The sequence below is a fragment of the Lates calcarifer genome, linkage group LG15 (genome assembly GCF_001640805.2).
Source record: "Lates calcarifer isolate ASB-BC8 linkage group LG15, TLL_Latcal_v3, whole genome shotgun sequence".
Taxonomy (NCBI): Eukaryota; Metazoa; Chordata; class Actinopteri; family Centropomidae; genus Lates; species Lates calcarifer.
The window spans coordinates 29,799,004-29,813,796 of record NC_066847.1 but is presented as its reverse complement, the minus strand read 5'-3'; the positions used below and the strand labels follow the sequence as shown (position 1 = coordinate 29,813,796).

The 14,793-nt window shown below is 41.6% G+C and overlaps 3 protein-coding genes across 4 annotated transcripts in view; 2 read left to right on the top strand and 1 right to left on the bottom strand.

The window, feature by feature from the left end:
• Positions 1 to 4,735, bottom strand: part of usp45 (ubiquitin specific peptidase 45) — a 32,815-nt gene extending 28,080 nt beyond the window's left edge. For both annotated transcript variants that reach the window (XM_018682852.2, XM_018682862.2), the window contains exons 1-3: positions 4,182 to 4,735; positions 3,377 to 3,487; positions 2,638 to 2,807 (exon numbers count right to left, since the gene is read on the bottom strand). In XM_018682852.2, the coding sequence (XP_018538368.1) occupies positions 2,638 to 2,807; positions 3,377 to 3,479 (273 nt within the window). In that variant the 5' untranslated portion in view covers positions 3,480 to 3,487; positions 4,182 to 4,735. The remainder of the gene's footprint in view (positions 1 to 2,637; positions 2,808 to 3,376; positions 3,488 to 4,181) is intronic.
• A 162-nt stretch (positions 4,736 to 4,897) lies between these two features.
• tstd3 (thiosulfate sulfurtransferase like domain containing 3) lies at positions 4,898 to 7,018 on the top strand. Its single transcript, XM_018682872.2, has 4 exons — positions 4,898 to 5,174; positions 5,312 to 5,476; positions 5,854 to 6,013; positions 6,378 to 7,018. Exons 1-4 carry the CDS (start codon positions 5,036 to 5,038, stop codon positions 6,433 to 6,435), a joined length of 522 nt encoding a protein of 173 aa, XP_018538388.1. The 5' UTR covers positions 4,898 to 5,035; the 3' UTR covers positions 6,436 to 7,018.
• Positions 7,019 to 9,254: 2,236 nt separating this feature from the next.
• zgc:172323 (uncharacterized protein LOC564165 homolog) lies at positions 9,255 to 13,142 on the top strand. The gene is made up of 12 exons (XM_051076177.1): positions 9,255 to 9,457; positions 9,745 to 9,904; positions 10,088 to 10,237; positions 10,697 to 10,816; positions 10,910 to 11,005; positions 11,088 to 11,222; positions 11,311 to 11,421; positions 11,500 to 11,610; positions 11,703 to 11,827; positions 11,908 to 11,990; positions 12,615 to 12,771; positions 12,998 to 13,142. Exons 1-12 carry the CDS (start codon positions 9,255 to 9,257, stop codon positions 13,089 to 13,091), a joined length of 1,545 nt encoding a protein of 514 aa, XP_050932134.1. The 3' UTR covers positions 13,092 to 13,142.
• The last annotated feature ends 1,651 nt before the right edge of the window (positions 13,143 to 14,793 follow it).

The following is a 14,793-nucleotide window of genomic DNA, read 5'->3' as shown; positions in this document are numbered from 1 at the left end:
ACAGTGTACAATACACTGTAAGAGTAAATATTTACCTAATATCTGTTGTTTGCTTTACAAACCTATTTTTTTCAAATTATGACAATAACCTAGTGTCTCAATTATTACTGAAATTTCTCAAAGTTTTAGACTAACCAGCCTTGAATACATGCTATTACATTTTAACAGACCAGTAAAAACATTATTTCATTTTTTTCATTTTTTATTCAAAACACCCAATAAAGGTTAGGTTTTACACATGATTATTCCCTCAATATTGTTGTTATATTACACACGCACACACATATATATATATATATACACACACACACATACAAGGGGGCTTCAAAAAGTTAGTGGAAAAAGTACATAGCTAAAAATCATATGCAGGGATTTTGATCTCAATGCACCTGTATGTTCTCGTACTTATGTGTCATAATATGTTTTAACATGAACCCTTAAATGCATGTTGCAACGCCAAACTTTTTGAAGCCCCCTTGTATATACACAAAAAACAGAGAAAAAAGGCAAACCTTATATAATTCCACACAGAACTCCACAAATGGACTGGACAAAATTATTGACACCCTCAACTTAATATTTGGTAGCACACCCTTTGGAAAAAAAAATACCTGAAATCAATTGCTTCCTGTAATCACAAATTAATTTATTACACCTATCTACTGGAACTTTGGACTACTCTTCTTTTGCCAGCTGCTCCAGGTCTCTCAGATTTGAAGGGTGCCTTCTTCCAACTGCTGTTTTGAGATCGCTCTACAGTTGTTCTATGGGATTTAGAGCTGAACTCATTGCTGGCCACTTCAGAACTTGCCAGTACTTTATCTTCAACCATTTCTGGGTGCTTTTTGAAGTATACGTTGCGTTACTGTCCTGCTGGAAGACCAATGACCTCTGGTGGAGACCCAGCTTTCTGACACTAGGACCTACATTGTGCTCCAAAATTCTTTGGCAGCCTTCAGATTTCATAATGCCATGCACACAGTCAAGGCATGTGGTGTCAGAGGCAGTAAAACAACCCCAGTGAACCCTCACCATGTCTGACCGCAGGGACGGTGTTCTCTATTTTGGTCTCATCTGTTCACGGGACATTCTCCCAGAGGGATTTTGGTTTCCTCAGGTAAGTTTTGGAAAACTCCAGCCTGGCTTTTTTGTGTCTGTGTGTCAACAGTGGGGTCCTCCTGGGTCTCCTACCATAGCATCCAATTTCATTCAGATGGAATGGATGGTGCAAGCTGACACACACATGTCTGCAGGTAACCTTGAATTTTGGTAGATTGGTTCTTTGGTAGATTGTCGAGGTTCTTTATCCACCATTCGAACAATCCTGTTGCAGTCTTTCATAATTTTTTCTCTTCAGTCCACGTCCAAGGAGGTTAGCTACAGTGCCATGGGCAGTAAACCTCTTTATGACATTGTGCACAGTGGACACAGGAACATGAAGATCTTTGAAGATGGACTTGTAGCCTTGAGATTGTCCATGCTTTTCCAGTTTTGGTTCTCAAATCCTTGGACAATACTTTGCTCTTCTTTCTTTTTTCCATGCTCAGTGTGGTACACACAGACACACAGTCAACTTTTCTCCATTTACACTGCTTCCAAGTGTGATTTCTAAATTGTCAGCACCTGTTTCTTGCCACCAGTGAGTGTAAATGCAAATTAAAGGAACATCACATGCTTGAAATCCAATTATATCTTACAATTCTGAAAAGGTGCCAATAATTTTGTCCAGTCCATTTTTGGAGTTCTGCGTGGAATTATATCAGATTTGCCTTTTTTTCTCTGCTTTTTCTGTTGTTCCACTGAAAACAAAAGAAATAAACATGTGAATACCAAAGCATTTTTAATTGCAACGATTTTCTGGGAGAAGTGGTGTATTATCTTAAATTAGTAGAGGGGTGTCAATATTTTTGGCCATGACTGTATCACTTTAGTGATATGGTCAGATCAGTCATCCTACACCATATTCTCAACAAGTGGCCAAGTGCATGTGTGGCATACTCCAAGAATACAGTACAGTCCTGAATGCTTGACCCCTACAGTAATATGGTAGGATCTGGTGGTTCTGTTTTGCTGTGGGGGGCATTTTGCTGGCATGGTTTGGATCCATTTTTCCCCTTAGAGGAGAGGGTCACTGCAAATCAATACAAATTTACTCTGAGAGATCTCCTTTATCCTACGATGAAACATTTCTGTCCTGTCATGGGAATGGTCTCTTCCAGGATGACGATCCAAGGGCCACTGAATAGTTAATGAGTATGAAAATGATGTGAATCATATGCTATGACCTTCACAGTAACCAGATCTCAACCCAGTTGAACACCTATGGGATATTTTAGACAGACATGTTAAACAGAGCTCTCTACCACCATCATCCAAACACCAAATAAGGGAATATCTTTTGGAAGAATAATGTTCTGTCCTGCCAGTAGAGTTCAGAGACTTCTACACTCAATACAAAAGTACACTGAAGTTGTTCTGGTGGCAGGTGGTGGCCCCACACCCTACGAAGACATTTTATATTGCACTTGACTTTGTCACTTGTCTGTATGTGTTTGTGTGTGTATTGCTCAGCCACAGCCTCAGTGTGTCCAATGCATTGTGTTTTCACTGTCGAACTTTAAAAAAAAAACAAATCACCTGGAAACCACACTTTAAGCAAACCAGGATGTCATGTGATGCTGCTGGCTCTCCATCGATCATGGTCCTCTCCTTTAGGCACTCAGAGCACACCAACCACACGCTAGAGAGCACCGACTTCTTCACTGAGCTCAGGTCTACTGCCTTACTCACATGTTGACAAGTCAACCCTGATAAAAAAAAAAAAAAAATACTATGATGCACTATATTTCACTACAATATACTATAATGATAAATTTACTCTCCAGTCAATTCTAGGGACTAGCTTGAGTTTCTGAGTGATTTTCCTAAGAGAGACAATGTGCAAAGCACCTGCGGAAAAATTACACAAGGTGGGACATCACCCTCAAAAAACAAGCATATATTCTATTTGTTGTGAGATAAGTACACTGTTCCACTAGTGCAATCGTGCTTGGTTAAGATACAACTTACTGTCCTGATTTGGTAGGATAAATTTATAACACTACATAGATTGTTGTACAGCTGAAACCAATGTTTCCAGTGTTGGAATCTGTCATAGGCGGTCAAATGAATGTACTTGGTACATTACTTGATACTCTTGTTGAACACTTGTACAAAAAAGTGCTACAGAGTATAATAAAAACATATCTTACTTTTTGAGTATAATTTAGGAGTTAATCCCATTTACTATCCACTGAGGTAAACATGGTTACACCAAATGTAGATTCACAGCCTTAACTTTAATAGTCTGGTGCCAAGTGCTGTTTCAGTGACTTACCACTGACTTCATCTGATGACTCTTCATCTCGAGGTTTCCTTGGTTTATTAGTCCGCTTGGTCATATCGGCGGCTTTTAATGAGAAAGGATCCTTTAGCCGCATCTGGAGCTCTGGAGGTACATGGAGAATAAACAGAGGTGTTACTACACAGAATGAAACTACCTCAACATAACTATGCTTAACAATGATACTTGAACTTAGCAAAGCTTGCACTGTCTCTAACTCCCATTGTCATTTTCCTTAGTGTAGGATGCAATACATTGAAACGACCTACAGTGCGATCTGTACGTATTTGTACACTGACACATCTCTGTTGTGTTGGCTTTGTACCTCAGCACAAACCTTTGGAAAACACCTTCTCAGGTGGACTGAGGTCAGATGATTGACTTGGCCTGACTGTGGTACTTTACAATTTTAAACTATTTCTATACTGTTCACCCAACATAGATGGAACGACGTTCAAGCATCCTTAAAGCTGACAGTCAGTTGTCCCACTGGAATTATCATTTCTGAATCACTGTACAGGACTAATGAGCCAAAACAATACTAATGTGCTACTGTGTAAATACTTATAGTCTGCATAGTACGTCATTCAAGCTAAATATAGCCACTCAGATGAAAAGTGATATTAAATTAGGGATAACTACCTAATAATGGGCAAGAGCACGGTTAAAAGGCCTTAATTAGCACCGACCGTCCAGAGTAGGTGAATATGAGGCTTTTATGTCGTTCATCAAATACATTTAAAGAGTGAACTAATAGCTTTTCCGCATTTAGATTTAGCAAAAAATAGTTTGAACTCACCTCTTTTTTTCAGCTGCTATGTTGACTGTGTTAGCTAACCTGCAGCCAACAGTGAGATGTCAACTCTTCCTGGCTAGCAAACAGGCTAGCTACATTAGTCTGTCAGAATAAATATAACATTAACTGGTGTGTTTCATCCAACAGGACACGGAGAAGTTGGCATTGCAGAAGAAAGTGTCGACAACTACAGGACAGTATCCATATAACTCTTCGGTTTTGCCTTTGACTTTATGAATTTTGTCAAGCTCTCGGTAGCATCAACGAGCAACACTAGTCAACATGTGACGCACTACGGCAGCGCCGTTTGGCCTAATGTTGCATTCAGGGGCAATGGACAATCTGGGGAAAAGCGGCAAAACATCACGGGTTTACATTCAAGAGCTTTTCTTGAGTTTTGTAAGACACACACAAATACAAGATGATCAATGTATTGTTATGTTTAATTTACAGAGACTTAGATGGTGTAGCTAATTTTTAACGTAACAGATATAACTTAATTCTAGATCATGGTTGATGGTGGGAATATCTTTCCCACAATAATGAATGCGTCAGATGTTATGTCTTTGATAATGCTTTTGTGCATTAGTTTGAGCTACATTGTGTGCATGCCGCTTATGTTGACAATGTTTTGTCCTTAAAGATATTAGGTTAATGAGCGCGTTAAGTTAGAGGAAAGACTATTTTTGTCCTTAAGGTGATCCGTACCACTGCGCACGCGCAGGTCAACATCGGAAAGGGTGAACTCGAGCACTGTGACTTTTAATAGTCGTCACACGCAGTATTACTGCGATAATACGGATTTATGTTGGCGAAGTGTTAATACAGAGTGTACTATAGAGTCTAACTAATCACACATGGCTCTCAGAAGATGTTGGAGGTTTGCAGGGGTTGTCCCGCGGCTTTTATGGAACAGTACCGTCCTGCCTGGAGCTTGTGTCCCCGGAGGACGAAGCTCAGTGTCCAGCCTTGTCAACACTCATCCTGGTTACCACCGTGAGTTTTACATTTAGCGCTGTACTCATTTGTTAGCTTATCTACTGCCCAAGTAAGCGTCAGGTCGTTAGCTCGTTATTCGCTGTCATGTTTTGTTTATATATATCACATGTTATTTGTTTTGCCTTCACCCACAGAGTTGCTGCTCTGTAGCAGGTTCAGTTCAGCGCCAGCGAGCACAGATGTGACTTACGAGCAGCTGAAGCAGCTCCTGGCCGGACGGAAAGCTGTAGTTATAGATGTCAGAGAGCCCTGGGAGCTCAGAGAGTACGGCTTCATTCCTGGGTCGATTAACGTTCCCTGTGAGTGTCTATCTAAAATACACAGAAAATAGTTGTAGAGTTGGGTTGACAGAGATGTAGTATCCAGGAGTTTGTGTTGTCTGCAGGTCATCAACAAATTTGGGAATGTCCTAAATCATTAAGTCTCTCCTACAAAGCATATCTTAACCTCCTGAGGTCAGCTCAGGCCTTGTGTTCTATCGTGGAAAGCAACATTACTTTAATCTTACAAAAAATTAGATAATTTTAAATTCATTATGGACAACACCTGTGGACAACCTGGTAAATAGTAGAACATTCCACAGATGATTATTATAGTAACAATACTTTGAGACTACTACTACAACAGTTCCTAGAAACACCACACTTGACCTGTCTGTGTACCTTTGTTTTTGCAGTGGGACAGGTGAACACTGCCCTCCAGCTGGGTGCAGATGAGTTCAAAGAGAAGTACGGTGGTGAAATGCCTCAGCAGACAGATAACATTGTGTTCACCTGTCTGGCCGGGATCCGCAGCAAGAACGCACTTGACACAGCTGCTTCGCTGGGATACAAAGAGTGAGACATGTTTCCTCTGCATATGTCAAAATCACTCATTCTTGATTCTTGTTTTTTTAGTCTGGGTAAAGGTTAAAGTAGTAGCACAGTTTATTGCTGACTTTTATATTTCCTCACGAGACAGTTTTAAGTGTTGCCAGCTTGAGTTCATTGTCCTGTTGTTGCATAATGCCAACCCATCATGCAGTGGACATACCACATCTCCAGTGAAAGAGAAAAAGAGCATAAGAGGCTACAATGAAATTATTAAATGCAGTGCTGTGTGTGATTACCAGTTAGGTCAAACACAAATGCAGTTTTATTCTAACGTGTCTCTGTGTAAGCAACAATTCATTCTATTTTTTTCCTTTTTTTGCCATTTCAGTGTTCAGCATTACCCAGGAGGATGGCAAGACTGGGTGAAGAATGAACAGCATAACTGATCCAGGGATGACAAAAGAACTAAAACAATATTTAATGTTCCTATTCTAATTTACCTAAGATAAAACTGGAAAGTGAGAGTGCATAATGAGGAGTCTTGTAAAGGGTTTTTAAAAAGTTCATATGCTTTTCTATTGTTTTAATAGCTAGTGATTTAAGTTGTTTTCCTCATTTGTGAATCCCAAAGACTGAAACCAGAGGGCTCAACACGCATCAACAATCACATCTGCTGCTACAGTTTTCAAAACAATGGTTAAATTACTTGAAGTTTCTTTTACATTTGTTTCAGATAGAACCACTGACAAACCCTTTACAACTCCTACACAAACACATATATAACCAGTGGCTGATCTACACAATACCACAATTATGAACAGGCAATGTACATAATGAAGTCTTTTTTTTTTGGGTTGTTTCCAGACTATGCAAATGACTACATAACTGTGTATTATTGTGAGTTAATGAGTCTTCCATTGCATATTTTGAACAGTTTAAATATTGTAAATATTTAATAGCATGTTGCTCATAGATGCAACAGTCAGTACAGTTGCCAACATAATTCAATAAATAAAATTTTAATTTTGAGTGATATTTGTGATTTCTCTTTTTACAACAGAGGGACAGTGTTGGGCAGGTCTTATACAAATGACACAAGAAGACACTGACTTGGATAATTTGTGATATAAATAGGCATGCAGAGGCTTGCTGAAGTGACAGCCGTTGAGACTCAGATGATCTACAGTACTGAAGGGCTACATCTAATTTCCACGGTTTCTCTGTATGAATTTGCCACTGACCCTCCATGGAACATTAACAGGTTCCTTCGTCATCCATGATAATGAATGTGTTTGTTTTCAGCTGCGAAGAATCCCTCTGTGTCGTCTGTGGCATGGCCATGGACCTTGCTCCCTGTTAATTTACCCTTTTACAGCTTGAGCTGAAAATCCAAAGACAACACAAATAATATTCTCATCATTCTCATCATCAGATTTATAAATTATGCAAATGCCTCACAAAGCTTAGCAGCAGCGTGATGACACTGACTCACTGTCAGTGAATGGAAACCCAACCTCTAAGTGACTTCCTTGATCCATAAGCAAATAATCTGTCTCAGAGGTGTAAGTTCTATTTGTGCTTGTATTAAGTAGTTTTCTCCAAGCAGGCAAGGGAATCCCCCCCGTCCATATTTAACTATTAAAGCAGATCTGTGAATCTAACACATAGCTACACCCTATCATTTGGACTGTTACATTAGGAGAACATAGAATTAATAACTGATCTGAAAGATATTATGTCCATACCCCCTGTATTGTTTGTTAAACACTTGTTTAACATTTCCTACAAGGTCTAACAGGGAGTGAGGCCTCTCTTAGATTTGATTGACTGATAACACAAATAACATCACTATACAGGAAAGTATATTGTATATTATATAACAAATTATTTCATAATGTGGTGTAATATTATTATTATATATTAACTATTGATGAAAGCGAAGTAAAATGAAATGTGGAAGGTGTCAGGGTTGTGCTGACATTTGAGGTGAGACATCACAAATATTGTAATATACCACATGAAAATACCACAGTGGCGAGTGATGCTATATATTTGCAACATGAAAAGAATTAGTGGAGATAGATCATCATGTTCATGAATGAAAGATTCCACCCCTTCCCTAAAGTCCCACACAGCTGCTAGATCTGAGGTCATCGGAAAAGATTAGATGCTAAATGAATCCAAGCTAGTTCACAAGAACAATAAATAAAAGGCTGAATGATGTTTTTTATGTTTTGACACCATCTGGCTGTAGGACAGGTTACAGTCTGTATTATGGTCATTCTGTGGTGTTCTCTCTGTGTACTATGCTTTAGTGTCATATTTTCATGATGGTCAATGTTGGCAGTTAGTGTTTAATGTTTACAGTAAACTTTAAGGACAGTGCAGTGCTTACTGACCCTTGACCAAGTGACGTGGTAGGTATCAATGAAGAATCGCCCTGCTCAGGCCTGACCACTGTTTTCTCCCCTCATATCACTGTGCCATGTCAACCGTAAACTCCAGACTACAGTCTCCCCTCCCCTCTTCTTTTTCTTCTGCCTCCATATTTCCCTCTGAAGCAGTTAATTCCATTTTCTTTTTTCTGCATACTCGAGTTTTAATATGTTGAAAACAGACCAGACTAATAAGTACTAATTTATGTCAAATCTTGCCAGGGCTCTTTGTTCCTCTGCAGCCACAGCCTCATCAGGTCACCCTCTAGCTTCTGCTCAGCATTCAATTAAAGTCCCTCGTTCCATCAGAGCAGATCACATCAGTCCTGCACCTACTGGCTGCTATGACTGACCGGAGCCTGCCTGCCTGTCTGCTGTCTGCTGCCTAGTGATGCTGTGGACATTGAGGTGGTGGATGTACCGTAACTCTGGCAAAATCTCTTATTGGTTCTGATAAAAGGGAGTCTAATACATGATCACTCTCTGTATATTGCAGAGGGGCTAAAGGTGAATCCTCCACTGATGCCATTAGCTGCAATCCCAGCCCAGATCAGCTCCTCACAAGCTGCTGACAGATATCTGAGCAGCAGGTCAAGACTGCATTGGTGCAGAGGTTCGAGATTCCACAGGTGCTGGCTCATGAACTGGGTTGTCTTGAACGGAGCAGGGGCATGACAGGCAATGGAGGTATAAAATCTCAGAATGGGTTGACGATCAGACAGTGCAGACAAGGAAGCAGTGAAGTGCAGAAAAACACAGACAGACCCTGCTGGAGTATTCCTTTCATTCCCCTTCTGAGAATCAGAGGAAGCTGAGTCGCTGCCGCCACCATGAGCCGCAGTCCGGAGAGGATCTCGTCCTACCGCCGTCACTTTGAGGAGAGCAGCAGCTTGTCCCATCAGGTCAGGGTGTCCAGCCCATCCCCCACCAGGAGAGAGGCCCGTCATGGCTCTGCTGGCTACTCCTGCAGACCCAGGGTCGGCAGCATGCGTGTGGAGTCAGTGGGAAGAAGGACTGCTTCGGTCACACGCAGGTCTCGCATGGTTGGAGCAGGGTAAGCTGGGTCAGAACAGTCCCTACATATGGACTAATGCAGAGTGTATGAGTAAGAAAGCTATATACAGTTAGCTTATTATATCCTTGGGGGAACTGAACTAATAAAGAAAAAAATATCCAAAAATGTTCCATTTCCTCAAGCATTCTTTCAAGCCATTTCTATTACATGAAATATTCACACTATCTCATGATACAGCATCTTCCCCTCCTTCACAGCTGAGTTCTATGGCTCTGAGGTTAATTTGTGTTGTTTTGTGTTTTTAGTGTGAGTGCTGGAGCCATGGTGTGTGTTGGGCCTAGGGGAGAGCCTGCCATGGACCTGGATGTGGCAGCAGCTGAGAACCAGGAATTCCTCAGTACCCGCACAAGTGAAAGACAGGAGATGATTGTCCTCAATGATAGATTGGCTGTTTACATTGACAAGGTAAAAGCACTGTATGTCTTTCATCAGTGGAGTTAAATATCTTTTATCAGGAGTGACTTACTGAAAAATGGGGGCATATTATTCCCACCTCTGTGAGCATATGGACAGGAAAAAATATGATGTGATAGTGTCTGGTTCGGTCGCACTTGAAATATCACAGCTGAGGTTTTCTTGTTCTCACAGGTTCGATCACTTGAGCAGCAGAACAAGCTACTGGAAACGGAGATCGAGGCCTACCAAAACCGCTTTGAGAAGCCATCAGGTCTGCGCCTCCTGTATGAGGAACAGCTGAGGGAGCTGAAAAAGATCGCCGACCAGATGAGAGTTCAGCGGGTGAGACAGAATTATCCAAACTGCACACTGCTCCTGTTTCTTTTTTAAAATTTCAGATGCTTTATAGAGCAGAAAGACTGAATTCTTTGTTTCCGGCAAGGTATACACCTCACTAATCTGAGGAAGAGCCATCCAAGCAATGATACAAGACGTTAACTTGGTGTTTTCAAGGTTCCTTACCTGGTAACAGGCTTATGTCTGGCAGGCAAATGGAGAGGTGCCTCAGTGTGTTGAGGTGTCATGGAGTACAGCTGTCTTCAGCTATGTTTTATGCACAGATGAGATGGCTTTATCATGCATTTGCAGACACACACACACACACATGCACACACACACACATTCAGGTTTGAACTTAAAACATAAAATGCAAAAGAGGCTGATCTTCATTTTGCACACACCCTTGCACACACCTTCAAATCAAATAGACGAACACATTACTTATGGCTTTTTGGTTTTCAGGACATTTCCTTGGCGGCTAAGGAGTCCACAGCTGCTCAACTAGAGGCAATCAAAATCAAATATGAGGAGGCAGTGGAGCTGAGGAAGAAAGCTGAGTTAGACATTGAAGCCTTCCGTCCAGTAGGGTCCATTTAATTATTAAATATTTCCCGTTTCATCACATTTAGTTTATAGTCATAAAACCACATGATAATAGTAGTGTGTGTTCTTCAGGATGTTGACCAAGCCACCTCCTCACGCATTGCCTTGGAGAAGAAGCTGGAGCAATTGGAAGTTGAAATTGAATTCCTTAAACGGATCCATCAACAGGTGGATGACATTTTCATATAAGAATTATATTTTTAGTTTACCTTTCATTTTGGTGACTACTCGCAATATCTCTTTTTTCCAGGAAATTGATGAGCTCATGAAGCAAATCTATGCAGCTCATGCCACGGCTCAGAGTGCATACAGCCTGCCCGACCTGGCAGCTGCTTTGAAGCAAATCCAAAACCAGTATGATGACATTGCGGCCAAAAATCTCCAGGTAGAATAATCACATATCAGCACTGGAGTATGCATTAAAATCCTCTGCATTCCAAATTAAATTGTTTGAATTTTTCCTTCATTTCTAGGAAATGGATTCATGGTATAAAAACAAGTTTGAAGATCTAACCAAGAAGACATCAAGGCACGTGGATAGGGTTCGAAGCATTAGAGAAGAAATAGCGGGTGCCAAAAAGGATGTGAGTGTCAAAAGTGAAAATGAATATGTGAAGACGGAGGAGGCTATTATAACTAAAATCATGTTAAAATATCTCCAGATTCAAAGCAAAGAACGTGACTTGGATGTCCTGAGAACCAGGAATGATGCTCTTGAGGCCCAGATTCGAGAGATGCAAGAAAAATACAAAAAGGAACTGGAAGACCTGCAGGTAAATGTAGACTGATGTAGTCACAGGGTGCACACCTGGTCACACCACTCCTTCAGTCGTAAGGTAATTTCATGGCTTTGTTAACCTGACAGGTTCGGATTGAGGCCCTGCAGCTTGAGCTGAAATCCACGAAGGAGAAAATTGCGCTGCACCTGCGTGAGTACCAGGACCTCCTGAATATCAAGATGGCTCTGGAGATTGAAATCACAACTTACAGGTAAAGAAAAAGCCACCAGAAAATCGATATAGGTATAAGTATAAGTGATCATTTTGTCATTGTTTGTATTTTCCTTGCAGAAAACTGATTGAAGGAGAGGACCTGCGGCTGTCTGGAATGATGCAAACTCTGTCTCTTACCACCTCTTGCATGGGCGCTGTTGGTTCTGGGGTGAGCTTTGGTGGAGGAGGCATGGGTGGTGCAGGTGGAATGGGTGGCAGACTGGTAGGAGGCAGTGGTACAGGTGTTGGAGGCATGGGGAGTGCAGGAGGAATGGGTGGGGGCACGGGTGCAGGAGGCATGGGCGCAAGTTCAGGCAGTGCTATAGGAGGACTGGGTGGAAGAATGAGTGCTGGCAGCACTGATGACAGGAAGAGTAGGGAAGGAGAAATTAGTGGTGTTGGCAGTGGCGTTAGTGGGCAGGGTACTAGAAGCATTGGAGTTGGTGGTGCTGGTATTGGGGGGTTGGGCACTGGACCTGGTTTGGGTGCCGGAGGTGTGGTAACTGGAGTTCTGGGCTCCGGGGCTGGAGGTGTGAACACTGGTGTTGGGGGAATCAGATTTGGTCCTGGAGGCAAGCGTGACAGCAGCATGGGTGGTGTTGGAATGGATGCAGGTAATGGTTCAGTTAGCATTGGCGACCACAGTACAGGTGAAGGGAAGGGTGATGGAACTGATGGAGGAATAAGTGGGGATGCAGGCAAAGACCCTGGAATGGGTCCTGCTGGGATGGGTGGTGGAATCGGAGGCAGTGGAGGAACTGAGGGTGTTGGTGGAGATAATGTAGGTGTTGTATTGTCAGGGACCAGTGGAAAGGGAAAGACTGGTGGAGGAGTTGGTGACACTAGTGGGATGAGATATGGATCAGATGGATATGATAGCAACATTGAGGCCTACGCGGAGCAGGCTGTGGAGCTGACGGAGAGAAGGACGGTGCTCATTAGGTAAAGGTGCCATCAGGTATCACTTCTCTTTCTCTTCTTATCACAGCATTCAAACTCACAAAATATTGCAGACATTCCTTTGATTAAGAAGCCACGACTTGTGTCTTTCTGTCAGAGTTAGTGTTAGGGCCAGCATACAGCTTCTCAGAGGTCCTGCCAGTTTAACAGTTCTAACAAAATTCTTTTGGCCGCTTCAGCGCTCTCTTTGTTCTCTCCGCCCTGACAGAACAGTCAAAAATGAGGGTGACGTACTAGAGATGGACCACCAAGAACAAACCTACACCATCACTGGTGCAGCAGATGACTCAGACGACGAGTGAGCAGCACAAATTCCCAAGTGACCTCCTCTCACCCTGAAACCTCCACGCCCCTCTGAGCTTTGCACTGACCAAACCCCATGTCTGGGCACTGACCTTCGCCCTTTGCCCCGGACAAGAAGACCACAAATGACGCTTTGCTACAAAGTTAAACCTTCACCTCATTGGGTTTGAATATGCCCTAGGAACATTAAACATGGTCTCTAAACTTTTGTGTGCCCTACACTCCCCCATTTTTCTGCAAATAAAGCTATCAGCATTCATTCACCTTGTCTCTCTTTTATCTGATGTCTTTTTTTAGGTTATTGTCTGAGGCAGCTTTTAAGGCCACTGAATATTATCCAATACTAGTTACATGAAATGCTGGTGAAAATATAGTTTTGCTCAACTGATAGAGATGTTGCTTACGTTTATAGCTTTGGCTTAGAAGAAGAAAGAGCAATAAAAGGGATGGAAGAGAAGGAAAAGCAAAACACATGAGAGCGACAGAGTCACCTGAGGGTCAAGGCGGTTGCCCTGACACTTTCTGGAGGGCTAAGGAATCTATCAGTCACATTTTGCTCTGCAGTGGACTGACAGCACACAGCCGTTTTCTGTCCTCATTCCATCCACATCCACACCTTTTCCCCCTGCTACTGATTGGTACTGACTGGATCTGGCCAGCAGATGCCAAACACTCTCAGTGTCCCGCTCAAGGGCTGAGAGCAGAAACATGCGACACACCAATCCTCTGACAGAAACTGCAACAAAGATAAGAAGAGGACCTGTGTTATTATGGCAGCAATAACATTACAGTGTTATTATTATTATAATGGGACACAACTGACTAAAGTCAAATAAAGATCAAAAACCATAATTCTTATTCCACAATGAAATGACTCCACATTACAAACACTAGGACCTTAAAGTGTTGTGCTTTCGATAAAGATGTAAATTTTCAGAGTAATGGAGAAAAAAGCAGAATTTTTAATGTTTCTTGCTTCAAATTCAACACAAGTTGAATCCATGCATCAAAACAATGGCAACTCCCACTCAAGAGACATACAAACATAACTGAAGTGTTTTATATTGGCCATTAAAAGAAATTATTTAAAAAAAGGTTTTACTCTTTAATTTAACAGAATTGTTAATCAAGTGATTATACAACGTAAAAAAGCAAAAATAAATAAAGACTAGGAAATATAATTATCTTAAACTCGCCTTGTTCTTGGAGTCAGTGTACCACCAGCTTCTTATTTATCATACTACTAAATTTTTCTAATGATTAGCTGATGATTTATGTTACAATAATCAATATTCCTCTCAGACATCACTTCCACAAGCTCATCCTACCCGAATACGCAGGAGACAATTAGTTTGAACCTAAAACTGTCAATCGGAGATATAATGAGCAGCCGCGAGACGGTCATATCATTAGATCACATTTTTATTAATGTTCAACCACCCCGAAAGATGTTTATACATTATTCACCCTATATATTTACGTTTAAATTCAGGGAGGTAAATGCACTTCACATCTATATGAAGGAATTGAATTTATTATGAGCATAATTAACAGACAAGGGCGAGTGTGTATGTGAATGTGTGTGTGTGTGTATGTGTGTGTGTGTGTGTGCGCGGCCTGCGGAGCTCTCCATGGTGCTTCGTCCTGACGAACCGGAAAAGACGAGTCTGCAGTCTGGTCATTAAAACAAACAGATGAATA

Coding starts and splice junctions, on each gene's coding strand:
- tstd3 (XM_018682872.2), top strand. CDS start 5,036: ATGGCTCTCAGAAGATGTTGGAGGTTTGCAGGGGTTGTCCCGCGGCTT. Junction 5,175..5,311: donor CACTCATCCTGGTTACCACC/GTGAGTTTTACA, acceptor CTTCACCCACAG/AGTTGCTGCTCTGTAGCAGG. Junction 6,014..6,377: donor GCTTCGCTGGGATACAAAGA/GTGAGACATGTT, acceptor TTGCCATTTCAG/TGTTCAGCATTACCCAGGAG.
- zgc:172323 (XM_051076177.1), top strand. CDS start 9,255: ATGAGCCGCAGTCCGGAGAGGATCTCGTCCTACCGCCGTCACTTTGAG. Junction 11,223..11,310: donor TTGCGGCCAAAAATCTCCAG/GTAGAATAATCA, acceptor CTTCATTTCTAG/GAAATGGATTCATGGTATAA. Junction 11,991..12,614: donor CTCTTGCATGGGCGCTGTTG/GTTCTGGGGTGA, acceptor GAGATAATGTAG/GTGTTGTATTGTCAGGGACC.